The 24647-nt window shown below is 58.8% G+C and overlaps 1 protein-coding gene across 2 annotated transcripts; it reads left to right on the top strand.

Moving 5' to 3' along the window:
* The first annotated feature begins 2198 nt into the window (after positions 1-2198).
* KRT80 (keratin 80) lies at positions 2199-23586 on the top strand. Of its 2 annotated transcripts, none has more exons than XM_012762932.2 (9): positions 2199-2820; positions 8445-8653; positions 13466-13526; positions 13870-13965; positions 19274-19438; positions 19879-20004; positions 20635-20855; positions 21328-21383; positions 21520-23586. In XM_012762932.2, the coding sequence occupies exons 1-9, from the start codon at positions 2521-2523 to the stop codon at positions 21642-21644; spliced, it is 1359 nt and encodes a 452-aa protein (XP_012618386.2). In that variant the 5' UTR covers positions 2199-2520; the 3' UTR covers positions 21645-23586. The 2 variants fall into 2 exon arrangements, with proteins under 2 accessions (XP_012618386.2, XP_012618394.2); XM_012762940.2 differs by having other exon boundaries at positions 21485-23586.
* Positions 23587-24647: the final 1061 nt, after the last annotated feature.

Genomic DNA, 24647 nt, shown 5'->3' with positions numbered 1-24647 from the left:
TGGAGACTCCCACTGGCTGGGCTAGAGAGCCCCCGCTCAGAGACAGCTGCCTGGCCCAGGGGACCCCGAGGATGCCAGTTCAGGGTGGAGGGAGGTACGGGTGGGGCTGGGGAGAGAAAGGGGCAGGGGAAGAGGCAGGGGGTGGGGAGAGGATGTAGGGCTGGGTGTTTTGTGAAGTTTTGTTTGTTTTGGGCTTTTTTGCTGCTGTTCCTGTTTGGCAGCCAGAGCAGTGACAATCAAAGACACCTCTACCGACTGCACCCAAGGAAGACTGCTGGGCCAGAGAGCAAGCAGCAGGCGGCCCCACATCCCTCCCTCCAGGCCAGAGCCCCGGGCTAGCACAGACTCCTTTCCTCCAGGGAGGTGAGAACACCCCAAAGGAAACCACCCGTGCTCAGTGCTGTGCTCGGCCCCAGAGACAAGCCCTGCAAAGCCAGCCCAGGTGCCAGGGACTCGGCAATTAACTATGACCTGTCAAAACTCTGAGGCCAGAGGAAGTCAGCAAGAAATAGCAGATGTTAGTCTCGCAGAGGCACTTAGGAGAATTAGGCTTCCAGCTTAAAGAGAATTAGGCGGAGGAACTGCCCTGAACTACACCCTGGACAGTAAGAAGACAACTTCCTTTTCTAACTCACTGCACTTGCTAGAGCCCCAAAACTCAGAGGCTGAGATCAGAGTAAGAGCTCCTAACTCCAATGGTGCAGGTTCAAATCCATCACTGATCAATTGCGGGACCTTACACCAGGCACTTAACCTCTGAGCTCTCTTCTTTGTAAATTGGGGTGACTAGAATCAAAGCATCCACCAGAGGTGGGGGTTGTCACAAGGATTGTGGAGCTAATCCTCGCCAAGCATCTGGCACATTCCTGATGTGTTGACTATTTTGGCCTCAGCAGAGCCCAGATGCCACTGCTGCCCCCACCCTCGCCACAGAGCACAGGGTGATGTGCAGGGGGCAGGGTGCGTGTCTGCCCACATGCCATTCGGATACCAGGCCGGGGTAAGGATGGTGGGAGGCTAAGAGGCCATGCGGGCAGGTATTGAATGGGGAGGGGCAGTGTGCGTCAGAAGTGGGAACAGACACCCAGCAGGGACTCGCCAGCCCGCCCCAGCATGGCACCCTCGGGGCCAGGGGCAGGATGGAACCTCGGCCTCAGAACAGTCCTGTGTCGTCCTGAGGCAGGAGTGCCCCATGTGTGGGAAAGCGGTCTGGACTGGGAGGAGGTGGCCAGGAGGGTGCTGTGACTCGCAGGTGGCCCTCCTCCTTAGGGCCTCTCTCTTCGGGGCTGAGGTCCCTCTGTCCCTGGCCATTGAGACCCTCCCAGGCACGCTCCTCTCTCTGCTCTGGCCCCACCACCCAGGGTGCTGTGCCAGGTCCAGGAGGACACCAGAGCCAGAGCGTCAGGACCATCAGGCGGGGAGGAAGGAGGAGGCTGGGCCAGGTGAACTGCAAGCCCTGGACGGGGAGAGGGGGGCCTCAGGAACCGGAAGGCAGGGGGAGCGCCCTGGACAGGGGGCAGGTTCTGTGGGGGCAAAATGGTGCTTTTTCTATTTCCACGTCATACTTCATATGAAAGAGGTCCAAGGAGCTAGAGAAGAGAGGGAGGGAAGGAGGATGGGGAGAAAGGTCAGCCAGGGAGGCAGGGCTCCCATAGACCTGGAGGCAGAGCCAACTCGTGCCTCCACAGAGTGCCCCACACACACACTGCCTCCTGGGAGATGTGTATTTTCATCCCCACTTTACAAACAAGGACAAAGATCAGGTGACGTGCCCAAGGTCACACCAGGGGTGAGCAGCCGAGTCTTGAACCCACGCCTCGTGCTTCCAAAGCCAAGGGCTCCTGGCCTTGACCATCTATTTCCTCCAGCCTCTGAGACAGTGGGGTGCATGGCAGGTGCTCAAGGGCTGGCAGCTGGAGCCGAGGAAGGACGGGGCAGGGTAGGAAGAAGGGAAGATATGCAGGGAGACAAAGGTGCTGTTTCCCAGTGCCCGGCTGGCACAGTGCCCAGGACAGCTGCCCCACACTCACACTCGGAGCTCAGGGCCTGTGCTTGCCTCATCCTTTCCAGAAGTATGTGAGCCCAGCTACGTCAGCCTTCAGGTATGCAGCGAGGGCTGCCTGCGGTGAGAGGCCTCTCTCTGCTCTCTCCTTCCCTGTTGAATCTGCCCGCCTTTGCTGACTCCCCGTGCCCCCCCTCAGCCAGCCCAGCCGTGGCCCCCTCCCTGGAGCCAGGGCTGCTTGGTTGGGGGCCTGTGGCCAGCCCCTCAGCGAGGCAGATCCCCTGGGGGAGGGAGAGCCTGCGTGCTTGTGCTGGGGGAGGGGCCGCAGCACATCATCCAACAGGTTGGTCAGGCTGGGAGGCGTCCCGCCCTCCTGCAGCTAATGAGCACTGTACGACAGGTGTCTGCTCCTCAGTCCCCAGCCTGCCCCGGCTGCGACCAGAGCCTGCCACCCATCACCCATCCAAGGCTCACTCCCTCACCCCTGGGCCCTCCTGCTCCCAGGCCGGGGGTCCGAGATGGCCTGCCGCTCCTGTGTCGTTGGCTTCAGCAGCCTCAGCGGCTGTGAGGTGACCCCGGCGGGCAGCCCCCGGCCTGGAGCCTCAGGATGGAGCAGCTGCGGGGCCCCCGGGCCAAGCTTCAGCTCCCAAAGCCTCACAGGCTGCTGGTCGGCTGGCACCATCCCCAAGGTGACCGTGGACTCCAGCCTGCTGGTGCCCCTGGACCTCAAGGTGGACCCGGCTGTCCAGCAGCAAAAGAACCAGGAAAAGGAGGAGATGAAGGTCCTCAATGATAAATTTGCCTCCCTGATTGGCAAGGTAAGTCAGTGGGGGGTCCCCAAAACTAAGGACTGGCAGGCCTGGGCAGGTGGCCAAGCTCTGTATTTCCCCAGCACGGATCATCACGCCCCACCCCTCCCCGCAGCCAATGGGGAGCCGCATTGCTGACTCTGAGCAGAGGGCAGGGGAGGGAATTCCTGATCCGTCCTAGCAGGAGAGGAGAAAGGGACCCCAGGATGGTCTCTGAGGGATGGACAATAATATGCCACATGGCCTGGGGCCACCAGCCCCACCCCCTCCCCCCAGGCGTGGACTAGGGAGCAGCACTGAGTGTGGCCAAGGGTCCCGTCGTGGCAACAGCCGATGGAGGCGTGGCCCTTGGTCCTACTCGAGGCAGATGGACAGTAGAGATGACCTCCCAAGGTCCACCCTCCTGTCCATCCCTCAGTGGCCCTGCAGCCTGCTCAGCTTCCCAGTGAAAAGAACCGGCGGGGCCGAGGGGGCGTGTGGGGCTGCCGGAAGGAGGCTGCGTGCGGTGAGAGGATGCAGCTCTGGCGCGTCAGGAGATAGGAATGCAGGGAAGGATGCTCGAGTCAGGACCAGCAGCCGGCCGGGCCTCCCCGCACCCCACCTGAGTAGGGGCATGAGTCCTCAGCACCCCAAGCCCCACACTTCCTCGAGTGCCATGGCCTGCAACTGGTCTGGGACACTCGTATCATCTCTGCCTCCAGGGCAGGGGAGCTCCCGAGGGAATCCCGTCAGCTCCCCAAACCTGCTCCTCACCTCCTCCAAGAAGCCCCCCTGCCCTGCCCAAGAGTAATCATGACAGTAACAGCTGCTACTTGCCTGCTGTGTGCCAGGCACTGTGCTGGGTGCTTCGCAGATTTCTATTTTCCTCAACAACCTTATGGAGATATTTTTATGCCCATTTTACAGATGAGGAAAACTCTACTTTCCTGACCCTCCCAGCAAACCAGAGGCCCAGCCTCCGGCCCTGGCTCTGTCCTTGTCTGCACCTTGGTCTCCCTGCCTCTGATCCTCTGCACGTTGCTGGCCTCCCCATGAGGTGGGAGCTCACAGGGAGAGGCAGAGGAACAAGCACTGAGCACCAGCTTGTGCCTGGCCCTCTGCAGGAACTGTGCAAATGTGATGTCATGTGCCCACACAGCACTGTGCAGATGAGGAAACTGAGGACCAGAGGGGTTAAGTGCCTTGCCCAAGGTCACACGACCAGCAAGTGGTGCAGTCTCGATTCGAACTCAGTCTCCGAGACAAAGCCAGTGGTCTCTGAGAAGGAAATCATTTCTTTCCCTCACCCATTCATGTGCCTAGACCAGAGTTTCCTTGTCCCCACCTGGGGTGCCCAGGTCGGGGCACTGGGAGGGGAAGGGCAACCATCCACGGAGGCGCAGCATCCCTTTCCGCTGTGCCAGCGGTTCCTTCGGAGAGCAGCCCAGCTGCCCTGGGGAGGCAGGTCCCTGCAGAGCCACCTCCTCACCAACCTGCTTAATCCCTTAAAAGGAATGTTTCACTGAGCTGTGTAATTTGGCTCAGATATGTGGCTTTTCTTCCTTGAATGCCAGTGCTGATATCACCCTGTGCCTCTGCCGTAGGGATGGATGGTGGGTGGGCGCAGGGAGGGGCCCTGTGTGTCGGGGCCCTGTGCCCAGGAGCCAGGGCAATGCCCTTGAAGGTATTTAACAGAATTGGAGCCTCCCAACCTTCAAACCTTGGCCTTCAGCTGGGTGCCCTTCGGGGTGGGATGCAGGGTGCTGTGGGTGCCAGCCTTCTGGACCCACGACTCTGCAGAGGAGATCTGGTAGCTCCTTGCAAAGGCTGCTGGGGCCCGGGTAGGAGCAGGCAGTGGGTGAGTGTGAAATCTGGAGCAGCGATACTGCCCAGCTGTGTAACCTCAGGCGGGGTATTTGACCTCTCTGTGCCACAGTACACATCAGGTTCATGGGCTTGTCAGAATCAAATGGGGCAATTTCTGAAAAGTGGTTATAACACCCCCACACGTAGTAAATATGTTATAATTATTTGTCAAATAAAAAATAAAATAAATGAGCCTGGCCCAGGGAGCTCCTAGAACCCACTTGCCCCTTCCAGGCAGGAGCCTTGAGAAGAGGGGAGGGGAGGGCCCTGTGGGAGGAGAAGTGAAGGGACCTGGTGGTGCAGCGCGATGTAGGGGAGATGTCTGGGCCTGGGGGAAGGCCCAGGGGTGAGATGCCAGGACCAGTGGGTGGGGGCTCTGGGCAAAGAGAGGAGAGGGCAGGGGCACATGGCTCCACATCCCCTTGAGAGAGCACTGAGGAGAAGGAGGAGAAAGGGGAGAGAAACTCTCAGGAGTTGGCAAAGAGGTCCTGGAACAGTGTTATTTCTTACACTTGTTGGCTGTGTTACCTTGGGCAAACCGCTTACCCTCTCTGTGCCGCAGATTCCACTGCTCCACTCTGCTCTGCTCTGCTCTGCAGTGGCCCTGAGCTCATGCCAGGGGCAGGACTGGTGAGGCCACGGTCACAAGACAAGGGGGATGAGGATAAGCAGCTGCAGGAGAGGCGGAGGGAGGCAGGAGAGGGCAATGCCTACCTCTGGCAGAGGCTGCCGGCTGGGCCTCTCGCCTTCTCATGCAGACAACAGAGGGGCTGCAGGCGGGACAAGACGCAGGACTGGCCAAGGGCGTCCTGGGGAGGCTGTAGAGAGGAAGCCCAAGAGCAGTGCTGAATTGCCTGGAGATGGAGAGATGGGGACATTGTCTTTCCCTGGGCCTGTGTGACCGACCCTGGCGGTCTCTGGAGTCCTCCCCTGCCTGTATACAGAAAGGCAGAAACCAGGCCTTCCCGACAAAGAGTCACTGCGGCTCCTTGGGCAAAGCCAACTCAAAGGCAGGGGATCTGATGGCCCCACCTGAGCAACAGGACCTGCAGGCCCCAGAGACACTGCCCCATGGGCTCGGGACCTGAAGTCTCTGGGTGGTCACCTTGCTCCCCCGAGAAGCCCCCAGACTCTAGCCAGGAGCTCCAGTTTAGCCTGGTTAGCTTCCCCTACAAAAAACACATCTCTCCCCCAGCCTCTGCCCTGGCCCCCCACCACGGAGCTGGGCCACAGTCTCCTCGTCTGTAAATCAGGCAGGCAGATGGAGCAGGCGTTTTGCTGAGTCTCCTCCTAGAGCTGCTACAACACGATCTAAGGGTGGGGGACAGGAGGGATGAGGGGCAAGGGTCCTGCAGCCTGGATGGGTTAGAGGCAATTAACCTGGCACCTCTCCGGGTGCCGGGATTATCGGCCCTCCCTAGGCCTTTGTTCTAAGAGGGAGGAGCCTTTCTGCAGGGAAGGTCCTGGGTGGGGGATGAGTTCCCATCCCCACCCACCGAGGCAAAAAAGACTCCCCAAAGGGCAGTGGGAGACAGGGGTCTGCCCCTGATCCCCCAAGACCACAAAGGCCCTCTGGCTGGGCTGGCTAGCCAAATGTGCACCATGTCCCAGCAGGATAGTATTGAAGCATAGGAGCTTGAGGTTAGACTAAGGGAAGAACTTCCTGGTGTGAAGGTTTTTCGGTTGCTCATGGGTGGAGGAAGGAACCTCACAGCTCTCCCATCACTCCACCCTCAGTGTAAACATGGAGCTCCTGCTTGTCAAAACGGAGAGAAGGTGGGGTGAGCAGACTCCCCCCACCCAGTGCTCCCTCTCACATACACAAAGCAGGGCAGAAACCCTCTTGACCTCCATCCCTACTGAACCTGTTTAGCTGTGAGTACAGTACACAGTAGGCTTGAGGCTGGCTTCAAGCAGAACCTTCCGGTACAGATGGGAGTTGAGCAGGGAAATGACAGCCCACAAATGCTGTCGCCAGATGCTGTCATCCAATATTCCTGCTGGAGCTGCCGACTGTGAATGCTAAAGGGGACTTCCCAAGGTCATCAGAGCGTCACAGGAAGAAAAGGAGGTCGGCGGGTCAGAGAGAAGAGCTCTGCCTGGCACTCAGGTTCAGGAGGGACGGGGAGCCCACGAGGTCTGGAGCAGGCAGCAGCCATCAGACGGGCCTGTCTGGGAAGCTTGGCCATCAAGTTGCTGGACAGGTCACTTGACCCCACCCCCTGGCCCCGGCCTCCATCGGCTCCTCTGTAAATGAAGGGTGCAGACCGGCTGCTCCAAAAGGCTCCAGCAGCTCTTGCAGGCTTCCATTCCGGGAGAAGGCCAGCAGCAGCAGCTGTGGGGGGAGGAGGCCCAGTGACTTGCCTTGGTCAGAGGGCACATCACTGGGCTGGTTGTCACAGCATCCTCAAGCACTGGCCAGGAGCCGAGCCCCGCCCTGCCTCCCACGTCAGTGGCCGACCCACGTCCTGGGCACCAAGGGCATAGAGACCCCGAGAGGGGAGCAGACAGCTCCCATGTGACCGGAGGGTGCTGAGTCGGGCAAGTGAGAAACAGATAAACTGAGGGCCTTGGTGCTGGGGGAAGCGGGAGTCTCTCAAGCAATCAGTCAGCGACTGCTTCCTGCAGGACGGAAGCAGAGGGCCTGGGACGATGGGAAGGAGAGTGACCAAGGAGGCTGCAGCCTTGAGGGGACAGGTAGGGTGGGGACGAGCCCAGGCCGAGCTGGGCTGGACCTGGTGGAGGGAGGCGGAGGACCCAGGAGGGACTTGACAGAAGGAGGCGTCAGGAGGCAGAGCTTGAGAGGAGCAGCGGGCACAATACCCTTCCCCTCTTCCTGTCTTCAACCTCAAGGCAAAACTGGGCCTAACTGGAGGCAGAAGCCAGCCCAGGAAGGGCAGCTGGGGCCCCAGAGCCTGCATGACTGCAGCAACAAACAGGAGGCATCCGTGGTCGTGGTGAAATGATTCTAAACTCAAACTGCCTGGATTCCAGGCCTGGCTCTGCCACTTGCTAATTTTGTGACCTTGGGCAAGTTCTTCCACCTCTGTGAGCCTGGTGTCCTCATCTGTAACATGCAGCTGATAATAATACCTACCCATGGGGTTGTTGCAGGGATTAAATAAATTGGAGATGTTGAGCATTTGGAACCAGTAGGGGCCACATGAGCTCTTGCTACTACTACTGTCCCAAAGCACGTCCCAGGCCCCAGGTGCTTCCCCCAACAGCCCTCAAAGGTTGGCAGGTGTTACCACCCCCAACTTCTAAATGGGAAAACTAAGGTTTCGGAGGCTACAAGTCTGGGTTGTCAAGAGGATTAGCACTCAAGCACGGCGCTACCAGGCCCTACCCTGCTGAGTTTCCAAGACAAGATGAGATCAGGCTTGTCACAGCAGGGAGAGGGCACAGCGGCCCCTGACACCCACATTCCCTGGGGTCTCCCACCCCAGCTCCAGGCAGGCAGGGAGAGCCTGGCACATGCTGGCACTCTCACACCTAGTCCCCTCCCTACCTGGCCAGCACTGCCCTGCCCGCCCTCCCCTCCCCTGGAAACCTTTGCTAACTGGCTCCACCTTAGCCCTGATCCTCCCCTTATCTTGCCATCTTCAGTCGGAACAATCAGTAATTAGGATGTGTTCTGAAGGCGCTGAGTGAGAGCCCTGGGTGGACGTGCGCAGATGAGCTGCCACTGCCCAGGGAAGCCCTCACGGGCCCTCACTGGCCAGCCAGGGCCCCCCGCACCCGACTGGTCCACACCTGGCCTGCTCACCACCCTCCTGCTCTCCCAGGTGCAAGCCCTGGAGCAGCGCAACCAGCTGCTGGAGACCCGCTGGAGCTTTCTGCAGGGCCAAGACACAGCCACCTTCGACCTCGGGCACCTCTACGAGGAGTACCAGGGCCGGCTGCAGGAGGAACTGCGCAAGGTGACCCAGGAGCGGGGGCAGCTGGAGGCCAACCTGCTGCAGGTGCTGGAGAAGGTCGAGGAGTTTCGAATCAGGTAGGTCCCGCCCTGTGGGGGCGGTGGGCAAGGACGGAGGGTGGGGACCAAGCTGTACCCAGGTGGGAGGCACCCAAGCCAGAGAAAGAGGAAAGAAGTTAGGGAACATTTCTTTGCCCAAGATAGTTTCTGAGGGACTAGTGTGTGTCAGATGGTATGTAAATAGTGGGGATATGGCAGTGACCCTGCAGCTGCCTCTCCCACATGGTGACCCTAACAAAGAAGTCAGTTTGTGCTGGCTCCCAGCCAAACCCTGTGCTTGTGGCCCCCAGGCACCGTCACAACCCCCACCCCAGCTCTTGTGCCATGAGCACATTTGTTCTTGTGTCCATGTCGCTCTGGCGATGGGGAATCATGTCCTTAGCTGGAACAGCAGATGGCTTCTGCCTTAGATGTGGCTTTGGATTTCAATCTCGATTGGCTTTGAAAGGTGAGGGCAGCAGCCAGGGTGCAGGCAGGGGATGGGAAGGGTGGGCTTTCTCTGAGCAAAGAAGCAATCCCCTACAGGCAATGTGCACCAGGCATCGAGGTAGACTTGGAACTAGGGAGATGAGGAAAACACGGCTCCAGCCTGCAAGCTACTTTCGCAACTTAGCGGGGCAGACAGACAGGCAAAGAGCTGCTGGGCAGTGCAGCCCAGCGATTATGGGCCCCGGCTGGGCAACTGGACCAGGATGGGGTTTAATCCTTGCCCCTGCCCCTCACTAGCTTTGTGACCTCAGGTAAGTTGCTTAATATCTGAACCTCCGTTTCCTCCTGTGTGAAATGGGAGTGATGATGGCCGATACCAAGGTATGACTGGTGTAAGGAGGAAGTCCCAGGCTCAGCATGGTACCTGGCAGTTAGAAATGGCAGCTTTGCTATCTCGAAGCACATGGGGTCTTGGTGCAGGTTTGCTGAACTGAATCAGCCAGTCTAAGAGAGCAGACCAGGCACTTGGGCTGCTCAGAGGAGACATGACCCTTTCTGACCAGGCAGTGGGCAGGGCTTCAGGGACAAGGAGTCTGACGCAGAGCGGAGAGGCTGTACCCTTGCTCCCCTCCTCAGGTCTGGTCCCCTTGTGAGGAGGTCCCAGCCAGAGAGAGGGAAGGACAGGGTGTGGCAATCCCCGAGTCTCCCCTCCTGCAGTGCTCTGCCCAGCCCCAAGCCTCACCAGTCTGAGGCAAGGCCCAGAGTCCCCCAAGCAGCCAGGGCAGAAGGATGGGGGCAGCCTGTCCAGGAGTCCAGGGACAGGGCTGTGTCTCAGCTTGCCCACCACCTCTCCCTGGCCCTGCCCTCCCAAGTCCTAGGGAAGCACATCCGAGAGGCCCAGCTCCCCAGCGCCTGGCCACACCAGTTCACCAGAACCTGTAACCCATTTCCCTGAACCTGAGTAGGTCTCTGGCCCTCGAAGGATCAGAGGACGGCTGAGCTGGTGGGAGCCCTGGATCTTCCTTGTATGGAAGGAAGCAGAGGCCCAGGGAGGGCAGGGCTCATCCTCAGTCACACAGCCTTGCACGCTAAGTCCCCTCCCTGACCCCAGCCGGCCACCAGGTAAGGCCACTCCCACGAGCCCAGCCAGATCGTGTCCACAGGAGCACTTTGTAGCTGGAAGTTCTGTACAAATACTACTTGCTGTTTTCATCTGGCTCAGCCCCCTCACTTGGCCCTCGGCCCAGTTTCCATGTGCTGCTGTCTGACTACTGCTAAGGCTCGGGGCCTCTCTCCCCGTCTCTGGGTGGGGAGCCACCTAAGCTGGGGACAGACAGACTGGGCCTGCTGGTGAGGCTGGAAGGCTCCTTGGTCTGCAGGCAGAGCCAGGGAGCTGCAGCCTCTCTGTGCACAGCCTGGGGCCCCCAGGAGCCAGGAGACGCCAGGCCGAGCCCTGGCAGGGAGGGGCTGTGCCCTGCCCCTACAGGGCGGATGAGATCAGCCCGGCTCACAGAAATAAACAAGTTGGGGGGGGGGGGGGGATGCGGGTGTGACAAGCTAAAAAGGGCCTGAGAACGGGTTTGGGAGCTGGTGACTGGCAGACTGGCAGAGAGGATTGGGGGTAGAATAGGGGAGAAGGTATCACCTAAGCCTCTGTGGGGACAGAGACTTCCAAGGGCTTTGAGGTAGCAGAAACCCCAAGGATCAGCAGGTCTAACCCTTCCATTAACTAAGGATGGAGCAAAGGCCCAGCAAGGCGAAGCAACTTGCCCGAGGCCACACGACAACTGACTCAGAGATGCCACATACAATTGTGCAAGCTGTGCACTGCACAAGAGTACATGGTGGATGGGTGAATGGGGGCTGCAATCCATCCAGTCTCACATCAAGCCACTCAGGCTGGCACAAGGTCATCTGAGGAAGGGGGCTTTTTTCTAATTCACTCAAAGGCTAGGGATGGACTAGCAGTAGCCTTACCAGGACTGGCCCTTGGCTAGAACCCAGAGTCTGGACTCAGCTCAGTGTTCCTGCTGTGCCACCAGCCTCTCCCTGGGGGCTCAGGCCTTGCTCCCACCCCACCCACTCAGCATACCTGGAGGACCAAAGTCAAGGCAGACCGGCCTAGATCGGACACTATCAAATGCCGCCTCTGGTCCCCACACTCCTGGTGTCCTCCTCTGCCAGGGTAGGTTTCCCAAAGCAGCTGCCAGGCCACTTGTCTCCCTCGACTCACCCTGCCTCTATCCCCCTGGACCCCGACAGGTCTCTATCTGCTGAGTCTGCAAGTGACACCCTGGAGACACAGCTTTCCCCGCCCTTCCCAGGCAAGGGTACATCTCAGGGGGTGGGAGGCTCTGACACGGCTCAGTGCCCCCAGCCCAAAGCCTGAAGTTCCCCTTCTAAGGATTTCAGGAGACAGAGCAAAAATGAACCAGGGAGCAGGCCCCAAGCCGCTAGAAATTACTCAGTGGGCCAAGTGGAAAGCAGAGGTGATGATGAGGGCATCCAATGAGGGAGGCGGAGGAAGGCTGCGCAGACAACCACAATGGCTTCCAAGATCCTGCCCCAGGCTGGCAGAACTCTGCTATCCAGAGGGGAGGGCAGAAGGGGGTCCTGAGCATGGGGCTTGTGTGGGGAGGACCTGTCGGGGAGGGGATCCCCAGGTCCCTGTTCCCAGGACAGGGAATTCCTCAGAGACTCCCACATGCCAATAGGAAGCCTGTTCGCATTGGCCAAGCCCTGAGGATTTGGGAAGGGTGTGCAGAGAGCCCCCCACACTTTGCCTCGAGGCTTCCGGGGACTTCTCTCCAAGAATACAGGAGGCCAAGGCAGAGGGCCGAGCCGCAGTGTTGCCCTTAGTAATCCTCGTGACGTCACTGTTACGATGTATGAGGCTCACGCGGTAACCCACCCAAGATCACACAGCTAGTTAGCAAGGAAGCCAGGCTCAAGCCCAAGTAGTCTGGAGCCCCCTGCTGAAAGGCACCTCTGAGCCTTTCTCTGAGCCTCTGCTTCCTCATCTGTGAAATGGGACCAATAGGACTTTCCTCGCTGGGGGTTCTGAGGGTCCCAGGAGAGGGTACTGGTGACGTGTCCAGCACAGGGGGAGGGGGTTGTCCACAGCACCTGTCACCGCCCCTCCAGTCAAGGTGCTTCTGGCGCATTTTGTTCTCCTGGCAGGCCCCAGACAGCAGAGCAGCCTCTGGCCCAGCCCTCTGCCCAGCCCCCATGAACCGTACCCTCAGAGCCCCCGACAACTTGGAAGCTAAGGTGGCAGCCGGAGAGCGTGTGACTCAGCACACTCGACCCAGAGACCCTGTGCTCCGCAGGCCCTGGCCACCCTCCTGTCCACTCGCTGAGCGCAGGTGGGCAGGTGGAGAAGAGGGCCGAGGGCCGAGGGCCAGGTCCAGCCGGCTGCTGTGGGCGGGGGTGACGCCTCTGCTGGAAGGTCAGGGACTGGGGCAGGCAGGCGGCTGTAATTAGAGCTGCCAGTGATTCAGGAACCCCCGGAGAGGGGGAAGAAAACAGAAGCCCGGAATCCCCACATCCGCTGGGCAGGCGAGGGCTCAGGGGAGTCAGTCCGAGGCCATGGGGCCAAAACAGTCATCTTGCCTGGAAGAAGAGGGTCAGGTCAGGGAGGCAGGGATCCCTTCCGCCCACCCAGCAGTGTCCTTGTTCCCAACACAGGTGGACCTGAGTAAGGAGGAGGCCAAACTGGGAAGAGAGTAGTTGCGCTTAGTTGAGTACTGAGTGTACACCATGTCACTGTCTGTTGCTGTGTCAGAGGTGGCCTTTGTCAGCCACTATGCATGTGCACACACATGCCCAACACACTCAGGAAGCCAAGCAGGAGGACTGAGGTTACTTGCCCAAAAACACACCATGGGTCCATCTGATGGCAAAGTCCACACTCTTCCCCTCCTCCCTTTGGTGGGAACGTGATGGGCTGGTGTCCTGCCAGCCAGCGAAGCAGAGGGAAGGGGAGAAGGGGAGGGGAGAGCAGGATGCTCCCACGGACTTGACCCACGACCCCACCTGACTGGACCTGAGATTCTCAGGGCTGGAGGTGGGGAGGAGATGAAGGGACAAAGTGCCAGGGAGAGAGTGCTGCACGACAGGGGAGGCATCCTGGAGGGGGGGGGTGGGGCACAGCCAGGAAGAGGCAGAAGCTGCTGGGAGAGGACTAGGGGGTCATCAGGAGGGAGTGAGAAAACGGGGCCACCGCCAGGGGTCATGAGGCAGAGTGACGTGTCACAGAAGACATGAGATTGCATCCACCCGTACGATGGGCCACGTTTTTCCAGTTGGGACAGCAGAGGCCCTGAGCCCCTCCCCAGGGCAGTTAACCAACCCCAAGCCCCCACCACAGCCAGCTGAGCAGCATCTCTCCCACCCGCCCAGGTATGAAGATGAGATCTCCAAGCGCACAGACATGGAGTTTACCTTCGTCCAGCTGAAGAAGGTAGGCTGCCCGGGCTCGTCCTCACCGTGGGCCTCAGGGTCTCCTCCTTTCCTTTGTGCCCAAGCAAAACAGCCCTCAGAGGCTTAAGTCCCTGGACCAGTAGACACAGGGATACGCCTGTCCCCATCCAGCCCCTTTGCCCAGGCTCTGAACCAGGTCTTCCCTGGGAGGCCTCACCCCACTCCCACCCTGGGAGGCCTCACCCCACTCCCACCCTGGGAGGCCTCACCCCACTCCCACCCTGGGAGGCCTCACCCCACTCCCACCCTCGGAGGCCTCACCCCACTCCCACCCTGGGCCCGCAACATTCCCTCCCGTCACTCACCACTGTTCCCAACCCCAGGACCTGGATGCAGAGTGCCTTCGTCGAACCGAACTGGAAACCAAGTTAAAAGGCCTGCACAGCTTCGTGGAGCTCATGAAAACCATCTACGAGCAGGTGAGTGGGATGGGGCTGGTGTCCTGAGAGCCTAGAGCTGGCCGGTCACAGCGAAGGGCCAGAGAGGCAAGGGCACCCGGGGGCCTGGCACCTGCAATAGTCACTCACGGTTTCCTACATCCCTCCCCATGCTGATGTCAATAATGCCACGTGTCCCCTGGCCACTCATTTCACGGAGCATGGGCAGGTTTCCGAGAGGCCACTCTCTTGGGGAGAGCTGCGTCTTCGTGTGTGCTGGAGCGCTGTGGTGTGCAGGACACCAGGTGCCTCAGAGGCAGGAACTCAGGGGCCTCGGACAATCATTCTGATTGAACTGATCTCTCTAAACCCTGCAGCCTAAACGCAGGCATCCACAGTTCCGGCTCTGCTAGGCATGCATCTCACCCTTCTCCATCTTTGGCTAAGGCAGGGAAGACCTGTAGTCACATTCTCTGGTTCCCACACAATACTAGCTTCTGCCAGAAGAAAAATGATCCGGTAAATGCAGACGGAGGAGCCTCTGGGACACACCCTCATTTGTCTCTGCTGAGCCTGGGTGGATAACGGCCCGGCAAAGGCTAGCTTGCTGCCAACGTGGTCACCAGAGGGGCCCGCTGCTGGCTCCTGGGCCCTGCTCCTTCACTGCAACTGCCGCCTCCTGGGCATCCTTCAGGACGCACACCCTCCGCTCCATGTCCCCTCTTTCAGGGGTGAGGAGATGTGGGGTCATGCTCCTGGGCTCTGCTCCTCCACTAATGCCTTTGGTCTGGCTAGGAGCAGGCAGGACCACTGCTGGGGAGGACAGGGCTTGGCAGCCTGTGTGCTTCATACTGCTGGCGCCAAGCTGTAACAGTGCAGCCAAGGACAGAGCAGAGATCAAAGTCACCACCCCAATTTTAAAACTCTGCTAAAACTCTATGGGCTGAGGACCACAGCTTCATGGCTGCATCCTGTAGACAGGGAGATTGGCCGCGTGGCTGCTCGTGGGCCCCACTCCTTCCCAGAAGTCTCAGCCCCCAGCTGAAGCCTCCATGGTACTGACACCTGTCTGTGGACACAGGATGTACCATAGCAGAGAGAACACCCCAACCCTCAGGAACAGCAGGAAAGCAGAGCTCTCAGGCAGGCCATACACCCCAGCTGCTCTGAAAAGCTTCCTGTTCCCAGCAAAGCCCTCCACAGCCAGGCCAAGCCCCATGGGGCTGACCATGCACCTTGCCCACTGGCTGGCTTGGGAAGTGGGTGAGCAGCCCCTCTGCCCAACTCACTGTGTGCTGCTGCAGCCCAGGCCAACATCAGCAAGGCCAGTGTTTCCGAGTCTGTTCCACCTGCTCACTGACAACTCAGCAAGCTCTAAGCCAGGACACAGGCCCTGCAACTATGGAGACATACCTGGAAGAAGGCTGGGTATGACTGGGCATTGCCAGAGGCACACTCACAAGCCTTCTTGGCCCCTGCGCCCATAGCCAGGCCTGTGGACTCCCTTTACACTTTGCAGCCCTTGGGCCCCAATCCGGATTTGGCCTTTTTTTTTTTTTTTTTTTTTTTTACCATTTCTGTGACTTTGGGCAAGTTATTTCTCCTTTCTGTGCCTCAAATGCCTCATCTGCAAAATGGGGAGCATAATAGTACCAGCCTGGTAAGGTAGTGATGAGGACTAAACCCACTCATGCAATTAACAAATGTTTATTGCACGCCAGGCACTGATATCACAGCCTGAGCAAGACAAGCAAAGCCCCTCCTCGCCAGGAGGGTACAACTTAGCTGAGAGGAGGCAGGTAACATGCAAGTGAACAAATATCTGGACAAGGTCGCTTTGCAGGGCAATGAGTGCTGGGATGCAGAGTGCGCTTGTGCTGGAGGGAGGGGACAGCCTCAGAGCCCGTGTGCAGGGGCCTCTCAGAGGACATGAAAGTGGGTGAAGACCCCAGGACGGGAAAGATCCAGCACAGTGGAGATTTGAGATGGCAGCGGGCAGAGGGGAGAGCTGTGCAAAGCCGCTTAGGCAGGAAAGAGCGAGGCAATTAAAGGGAAGGAAAGGTGGTGCTGTGCTCAGGGCAGGCAGGACAGGCAGCCCAAGGCCCTGAGACAGACTTTGGACCTTGCTCTGAGTGTGCCAGGTAGCCTCTGGTGGGTGCTGGGGAGGGATGGTGCGCAGGGGTTTCTGGGTGTGGGTGTGTATCTGTCATGAGACTGCTGTGACAAGGGACCACAGTGACAGCAGTAGACACCAGCGCACCATGGCACTTATCGTTGCTTGGGAAGCAGTGGTGGCTTGGCGTTGGGATGTGAGTTTCGTGTTTCTCCCCGTGCCCCACTGCAGGCTGAGAAGGCAACACTGACCCTTGGCCATAAAGAGTCCCCACATCATTGGTCTCTAGTTAGCACCATCAAATCGAAATATAGTGCAAGCAACTTACGTAATTTTAAGTTTTCTATTGCCATATTTTTAAAAAGAAACAGAAAAATTAATTTTAATAATATATTTTATTTGGCCCAATATATCCAAAATATGATTATTTCAACATCTACCTCACTAGACAGAGCAGGTCCAAGCAAAGGGCAGTGCCGACCTCAGCTGCCTCAGGTGGAAGAAAAGTGTGTTGGGGCTCAAATAGCCCCAGGAGGGCTGGACGCCCTAGTTTCAGTTTTGGAGCACACACCAAATTAGAAATATAGGCCCACTCTTGTGTCCCAGAAAACAGCCCTCCTTCCCTCCAAAACACATGCACACGCGTGTGCACATACACACAGCCAGCCAAGCAGGAGCCCGTGGCTATGATCTGCTCAGGCCTTGTCCACACACTGCAGCCTCAGCCGCCTCTCTGCCCTCCCCTCCAGGGGCACGGGCTGGTGAGAGGACCCTGGGCTGGCAGAGTCCCCCTCAGCCTCTTTATCCAGCACACAAGTGCATTTGGGGCCTGGCTACCTCCAGCTGGAATGCCACTGCGCCACCCTTAAACTCTGGTTCCAGAGCTGGGATCTGCTGAGAACCCCCTGCCGCCAGGCACAGCTCCTAGGGAGCTGATTCCTGCAGAAAGAAGCCAGTGCTGTCTGAGCAGCTTTGGCAGGGAGGCTGCTCCAGGAATGGGCTGCTCTGCCCCTGGACACTTCATCCCGGCTTCATCACCTTTACTAAATACAACAATAGACTATCCCCAACCATTGTTTATTGAGTCCCTAATACATCCCAGGCACTGTGCTATGTGGTTTCCAGATTCAGTCTCAGTTAATCCTCACAGCAGCCCTATGAAGCAGGGATAATGGTTAAGGGAGCACAAACTTTAGAGCAGCTTGGATTTGAATACTGGCTCAGTAACAGTGTGCACTGGAGCAGGTTATTTTCTCTCTTCCTCAATTTCTCCATCTATAAAATGGGGAGAATAATATAGCACCTAGCTCACTGAGCTGTCGTGATGATTTATTTTGTTAACATATCCTAAAGCACTTAGAACAGTGCCTGGCACATGGTAAGCATTTAATAAACATTAGCTGTTTTCAGTTCTGTAATTGGACCCATTTTATAGGTGAGAAAACCAAGGCCCAGAGATATCTAAAAACTTAACCAGGATAACTCAACTCATAAGAGGTGATGGTACTCAGGGTCCAGTGCCATCAATACATTTTACTAACTAGCACTGAGCTACCCCGTGAGAGTCACCATCTACCCTGCCTTGGGGAACGCAATGAGAGTGCTCACACACACCGCAGCCTCATGCTCTGGCTCCCAGGGGAAGCCCTAAACTGCACTTCAGCCTAAGTCTGACCAACCTGGAGACGCACACGCTCTCCAGGGCCCCTCCCACGGCGGCACCTCCCCAGCACACAGGCAAGCATTGTTATACCCCCTGCAGCCCGGCAGGGGCCAGCACGTCAGAACAGGTCTGCGGATGTTCTGAACGCTCCACTTCCTGCTTTATTTACCAAGCTCCCACTTACCCTGCCTCCCTCCGGAAAGGGTCTGAGGCTCCCTCCAGCCTCCCGCCTGGCCCCTCCTGGCCAGCTGACCCACCCGCCGGCTCTCTGGGCACAGTGCTGGCAGCGGATGCTGTGACTAGTGCCCTGGCGCCTCCTTCCCACACTGAGACCACCCTTGTTCAGCACCTCCAGGGGAGGCAGCCCCCCATGACGATCCCTGTTCCACCTGCCTCCCTTCGCACCCCTGAGCATTCTGCCAGAAGCTGCTAGGCTGTGGGCACGATAGGAGGCCTGTCTGGGGCTAGGAAGACAGCAGAGAAAGCTCCAGCTCCTTGCCCCCTTGCCTCCTTGCTCACTCCGCCAAGGGAGCTTTGCAGCAGCAGCAGAGAGCAAGAGCTCTGGGGTCCAGCTCTGCCACTCACAGCTGCTTCCCTAACACTCTGTGCCTCAGTTTCCTCCTCTGTGGCTAATCTGGGGCTAACAACAGTACCGGCCTGGTGAGGATGAAAGGTGGGGATGTGCGCAAGGCACTCAGCACAGTCTTGCCGGAGTGAGCCCTCGGGGAAACGGTGGGATTACCATGTTCTGGAGGTCTGGGGACACGGAGGAGAAGGGGCAAGTGTCATTGTTGCAAGAAGCTGCCTCAGCTACAGCAGGGATGGATGGGGAGTCTCCAGGGCCACCCTGAAGTCACAGTGCAAAGGCCATGCCCAGGTCTCTTGCAGATGGTCCCTGCTCGCTTTTAGTAGACCCGCAGTAGGGGTGAGGGTTGTTGGCCGCTTTTAGTAGACCCGCAGTAGGGGTGAGGGTTGTTGGCCTCTGGCCCACCCTGCCCTGCGACCCCTGCCATCCACTGGCTTCCTTTCCAACATTCATGCAGGGAGCTGAGACGCTCCCTTGCCAGATGTCAGGGCCCAAGAAGCACACAGCTCTGCCAGGCCCCCGGGCAGCTCCCCGTCCCACGGCAGAGACAGAGCTGCACGCACAGAGTCACGGTGGTGAGACAGTGAGCCGAGGGTCCTGGCTCCCAACCCCAGGGCATGACTTCTGAGGCCTCTTCCCCATCAGCCAGGAGGAAGCCATCCCACCCTGGGAGTGAGTCCCTGTGCCCATCCCACCAGTGCCGACAGAGGGGAAACTGGAGGGTGATAGGGCTTGTGGGGTGGGCCTCTGGGGCCAAGAGCCCCTCCCAGCTCTCCTTCCCTCCCATCCCTCCCCAGAGAGGGGGGCCACGGTGGGACAGCAGGAGGCAGGGAGCTGCCTCTTAAGAAGCCAAGCTGGGAGACATGACAGGGAGGCACTCGTCCTTTGCTCACCTCTCCAAAGAGACAGCACGAGAGTAGCCCCGCTCTCCTTTCACCCTGGGTCCCTCCCCACCAGCCCTGAGTCCCCCACGTCTGTGCCCGCCCAGGAGCTGAAGGACCTGGCAGCCCAAGTGAAGGACGTGTCAGTGACAGTTGGCATGGACAGCCGCTGCCACATTGACCTAAGCGGCATCGTGGAGGAGGTGAAGGCTCAGTATGACGCCATCGCGGCCCGCAGCCTAGAAGAGGCCGAGGCGTACTCGCGGAGCCAGGTACGGGCCGAGCACCAGGCGGGGAAGCGGCCTGGACAGCTGTCTCTGGGCCGCAGGCAGGGCTGGACTAGTGACGGCTGAGGCCGCTTGCAGCTCTGTGTCCTGAGATTCTATGACGGGGGACCACAGCAGACGGGTCACAGGCAAGGAGAAGGAGGGAACCCAGCAGTGTGCCACGCTCTGAGGGACTGCCCCCAGTCTGTGCCCTCCAGAGCTCACGGTGGTGCTGTCACCCAGCAAGGCCAGGCAGATGCGGGCACAGCCTGTGAGGCTCATCTGGGCAGCCAGGAGGAGGCCACCCAGAGAGGGGCGTGGTGGGAGCAGGGGAGGGACCTTGGCATGGGGGGAGGACGAGAGAAGAAGGAAGACGAAGGGCAAGGGGTGCGGGGAGGGACACCGTGAGCTGTCCCTCACTACAAGCGACCTCCACGCCCCTCCAGCTGGAGGATCAGGCCGCCCGCTCGGCGGAGCTGGGGAGCAGCCTGCAGAGCAGCCGCAGCGAGATCACCGACCTCAACGTGCGCATCCAGAAGCTCCGGTCCCAGATCCTCTCCATCAAGAGCCACGTGAGTGTCTGGAGGACCCAGCTGGGTGCAGGGACAGGAAGACAGCGGGGAGACACACACTCTCACACACACTGAGGACATCCAAGACCTCACTGAGTTGCCCTGAGTAGGTCACTTAGCACCTCTGTGCCTCAGTTTCCTAACCTGTCAAAGGGACAGTAGCACAGCCTCCTAAGATAGTTATGAGGATCACACGAGCTTTGCACGTAAGAGTGCTCTGTAAACAGGCCGGGGCTGCCGGGACGTCAGGAGGCCCCACGACCATGCACACCCAGAGCCCACTGCCTCCCTCCCAGGCCTCCGCCAACTATACAGAGAAGGAAGTGCAGGCTGGAGTCCCAGCTTCCAGCCAGGACAAGCCTTCAGAGCAAGTCCCACCCTTGAAGGACAGCTGAGATAGGCTCCTTTAGTAGCTTGTGGCACTTCTGTCCGGCCTTAGGCAAATGTCTCTGTAGGTCTAACTGAACTCCCTCTTGCTGCATTGCAACCCATTAGCACACCCAGTAATGCCATTGCTCAGCCCTCCTTCTCCATGCACCCCCACCAAGGACAGAGGTGACTCCTGGCCCTGGCCACTCTCTCCCTCTCTCCCCCCATCACTGACCCTTTCCTCTGTCCTGCTGGCTGCAGTGCCTGAAACTGGAGGAGAGCATCAGGGCAGCAGAGGAGCAGGGGGAGCTGGCCTTCCAGGACGCCAAGGCCAAGCTGGCCCAGCTGGAGGCCACCCTGCAGCAGGCCAAGCAGGACATGGCGCAGCAGCTGCGCGAGTACCAGAATCTCCTCAATACCAAGCTGGCCCTGGACATCGAGATTGCCACCTACAGCAAGCTGGTGGAGGGCGAGGAGAGCCGGTGAGCGTGGGGCCAGCAGGGTGGGGCTGGAGGAGAGGGAGGGCAGGAGATGCAGGCCACTTAGAGTCTGCCTTCCCTTCCCCAGGACTCGGTGAGCCTGGCAGGCCTGCATTCCAGCCCTGGCTCAGCCACTTACAAACTGGGAGCCTGGCTCAGTTCATTAAAGTCTTAGTTTCCCCATCTGGAAAATGGGCTGATCATAAACATGAGCCACTTGTGCTGGGGAAGGTTAATGTGATTATGATGCAAATACCTGTCAAGAACAAATGCTCAGTGCTGTTAGCCATTTACACAGGGAAAAGGGGACTGAGGCCCAGAAAGGACAAGCTGGCTAGCAGGGCAACCCGGGGCTGGGAGTGACAATCAAGAATTACCCTCCACTTGCCAGCCCCCAGGCTCCCAATCCCAGGGGAGCTTAAGCCACGGGCTCCGTTTACATCCCACCATATTCCTCCCCCACCTCACACCCCAGGATGGACCTGCCCTCGGCCACCGTGGTCAGCGCCGTGCAGTCCCGGTCCAGAACCGGTGAGTCCTCTTGCCCTGAGAACCCACGGTGGGGAAGGCGAGGGGGTGTAGGGGGGATCTTGACCTAAAGGCATCATTTTAAGTGGCTCCCAAACCTCCAGCCCCTTCCCTCCCCCTCCCTTCATGTCCCCTGTAGCTGCCTCCAGGTCAGGCCTCTCCAAGGCCCCCTCCCGGAAGAAGAAGAACACCAAAGGTCCCGTGATCAAAATCACCGAAATGTCGGAGAAGTACTTCTCTCAGGAGTCGGAGGTCTCAGAGTAAGGCAGCTGGACCCACGGAACCCCAAGGCACTCCCACTGCAGCAGGAGGGACTTAAGCTAGACTCAAGAAACCAGCCTGGAGCCTCTAGGTTGGGAGGGGAGGCAAACCTGATACTGAACTGAGAGGTGGAGGAGCGCAAACCGAGACTGCTGTCTGGCAGGCTTCGGGGTAGAAGAGGAGCCCCGCCAGCTGTTCGGAGCCCTCCACTCCCGTCAGTGTCTCTCAGCCTTATCCTTCCAACCTTCTAGCCAGCCGTGGTCCTGACTGGCTAAACTGGAATGGGGGTGGCTTTTGTCTGCACCTCCCCGTTCCTCGGAGGCTCTTCCTCCAACGTGGGCTCTGACCGAGGCCCCTTTGAGTCTTTTGCCCAACGCTTGCCCTAAACTCCTATCTCAAGCCTTGCCTTGCCTCTGCCTTGGAGCTGAGGCTGGTGCCCTGGCTCGCCCAGCCAGCATGGGCCCCGTCCTGTATCTGGAGTTCCCGAGGAGGCTGGGTGCTGAGATCCCCTGGCTTCCCTGCACCGCCTGGGCTCTGCAGAGAACTCACAGTATTATGGAGTGTGGGGACTGAAGGGAGCAAGGTCCCTGTGTGTTTGGGACCTGAGCCTGGACCTCTGAGGTCGGCCCGAACACCTGAGCCCATCTCTCCTCCCCCGGGTCCCTCCCAGTGCACCATGGTTAGAATCGGGCAGGCCACCCCAGCCAGCTCCCAGCTCTTCTCCAGCAATTCTTGCCACAGTCCACTCTCTGGGAGTGGAGGCCAGGCACCCTGAGACCAGGCAGGAGAATTAGACCACCCCTTCACCTCCCTGCCACTCTGGGATCACCCCCAGCCTGGGATCTGAGCCCTCCGCCCCGAGCCCAGGTGCTTCCCAGCCTGAACACCTGGCTTTGATGCACCCAATCCTGGAGACCTCCAGCCCTGCCCCTGCTGTGAAACCCCGGGGCCACCTCCCACAAATCCCTCTTCTCAGGGGCCTCTCAGGGCCCCACTTCTCCTCTCCGTGGGACCAGACAGCCTGGCCCTCCCTGCCTTCACATGCACTGAGGAACCCCAGGGACTCCCCCGACCTGCGGGGTCAAAGCTCCTTCTCTTCTCCCCCTCCGGCCCCATCCACCCTCCAAGCCCACGCTCCCTGCCTCCGACAGGCCATGAAGAAGGCATAGTCCAGGCAAGTCTGGGAGTTTCTGAGCCCTGGAGGTCGGGCTATGGAGCCCCGATGACAGCCTTAACAGGGCTCAACCAAAGAGAAAGTATCTGGGGTTGGTAGGAGAGCTATGTCCTCCTCTTGGCTCCCCACTTTGGAGCTTGGGGGGATCCTAGCAGCTCCAGCCTTCCACCCCATAAGCTACCTTCCTTCCTTCCCTCCCTCCCTCCCTCCTTCCCCACCCCCATCTCCTCTTGGGGTCTACTTGTGATTCATTCATCTCCTTTTCCAGGGCTGGTGGGGCCCAGGTCTTGGCCACTCCTGGGCCTCGGGCCCTCCAGGCCTGTAGGGGGCGCTGATGGGCCACTGGCTCGCAGGCTACGGGACTGCAGACATGCACTCATCCCTGAAGTCCCCAGTGAGGGTGCCGATTGCTGCTTTCTCTCAGGCTCTTTTTTGGTTTCCAAGGGAGCAAATCCTCAGCAGAGATACAAGTTATATGGAGTATATATTATTTTTTTCATAACTTATGTAGCTTTTAACTTATTGCTGCTTCCCTTCCTGTTCCTGCATAGTCAGTGCTGTATGTACTATCATCTGACAGACGACACATGTTCCAGCCACCCCGGCTGACCGGCTGGCTGTCTCAGGGCAATGCCCCCTGCTCCCTGCCCAGGGATGAATAAAGTGTCGAGATTTGTCCATGGATAAAGCCATGCGTCTGTTTTTATCTCCCTCTCAGGGTGGGTCAGCCACCAGTCAATCCGGTTGGCCATGGGACATTAGGAATCCTCCAATTATAGGGAAAGGAGTCCAGGGCCCTCGTTATACCTTCAGACCAATGCAGCTTGGACACGCAAATGTCCCCTGCCCACCACCCCACCAGGAGACCACACCAACACTGACCCACGTCCCCGCACGACCCGCCCTGGCCGGGCGCCACGTGGGCCGGGCACCAGCACATACACAGGGGACTCCCCAGGTGGTGGCAGGGCTTCCTCCTAAGTACTGCTGCCCTACTTGGAGCTGGCACAACCCAGAATATATTCCGAAGGGTACAGGCCTAGTCCTGCCAAATCAAACTCCAGATCAACAAATAGGGATGGAGGATCTTTTCCAAGCCCGTGCTGGAACACCGAGGCGGCTGTCTGCCCCTCCACCGCAAGAAGCTCCAGTGGGGTTGGGAGATAAGAGAGCGACTGAGGATATCCACCCTGGGTTTCCCTGCCACGTGCAGGAGTGGGTGCTATTGACTGGAGGTCAGCGCAGAGAAGGGCATGCGGAGGGAACCGGAGTGAGGCTGGGCTGCTTGGAGGAAGAGGGGCTGTAAGTGTGCACGGGGCTTACTTGGGAGGCAGACTGCAGGGAGAGCAGGTGTCTCAAGGAAAGGAAGTTGCGGGAGGAGAAAGAAGTTTGAAGCATTTGTGTCCTGGCCCACCCACTCACCAGTGGTGAGACCTCAAGTAAATGGAGCCTCAGTTTCCTCATCTGTAAAATGGAGCATAGCCCTTCGCTGCTTCCCTCACAGGGTGTTTGGGAATCCGATGAGATAGCTGTGTTCGCTCCTGTGGGGAATCTCTTGCTTCCAGCGCTCCGAACTGCAATAGCTCAACAAATGTGAAGGATTATTGGTAGCAATGTCATTGTTGCTACATACGTTAAGGATTAAAGACAAGCAACCAGTAGGGTGACTCAAACACAAGCAGACAGACCTCGTGCTGGCTCGCTCAGCGCAGCACAGCCAGGCCCAGGGCTGAAGTTCAAAGACTCGGGTTTACTCATTCTTCTACTGACCCTGAGGAACGGGCTCTGCTCTCAAAACTCGGGAAAGACTGACAGGTAGACTGCATACCCAC

Source organism: Microcebus murinus, chromosome 10 (assembly GCF_040939455.1).
Source record: "Microcebus murinus isolate Inina chromosome 10, M.murinus_Inina_mat1.0, whole genome shotgun sequence".
Lineage (NCBI taxonomy): Eukaryota > Metazoa > Chordata > Mammalia > Primates > Cheirogaleidae > Microcebus > Microcebus murinus.
The sequence above is the reverse complement of the archived record's forward strand: the minus strand, read 5'-3'. Positions and strand labels throughout refer to the sequence as shown.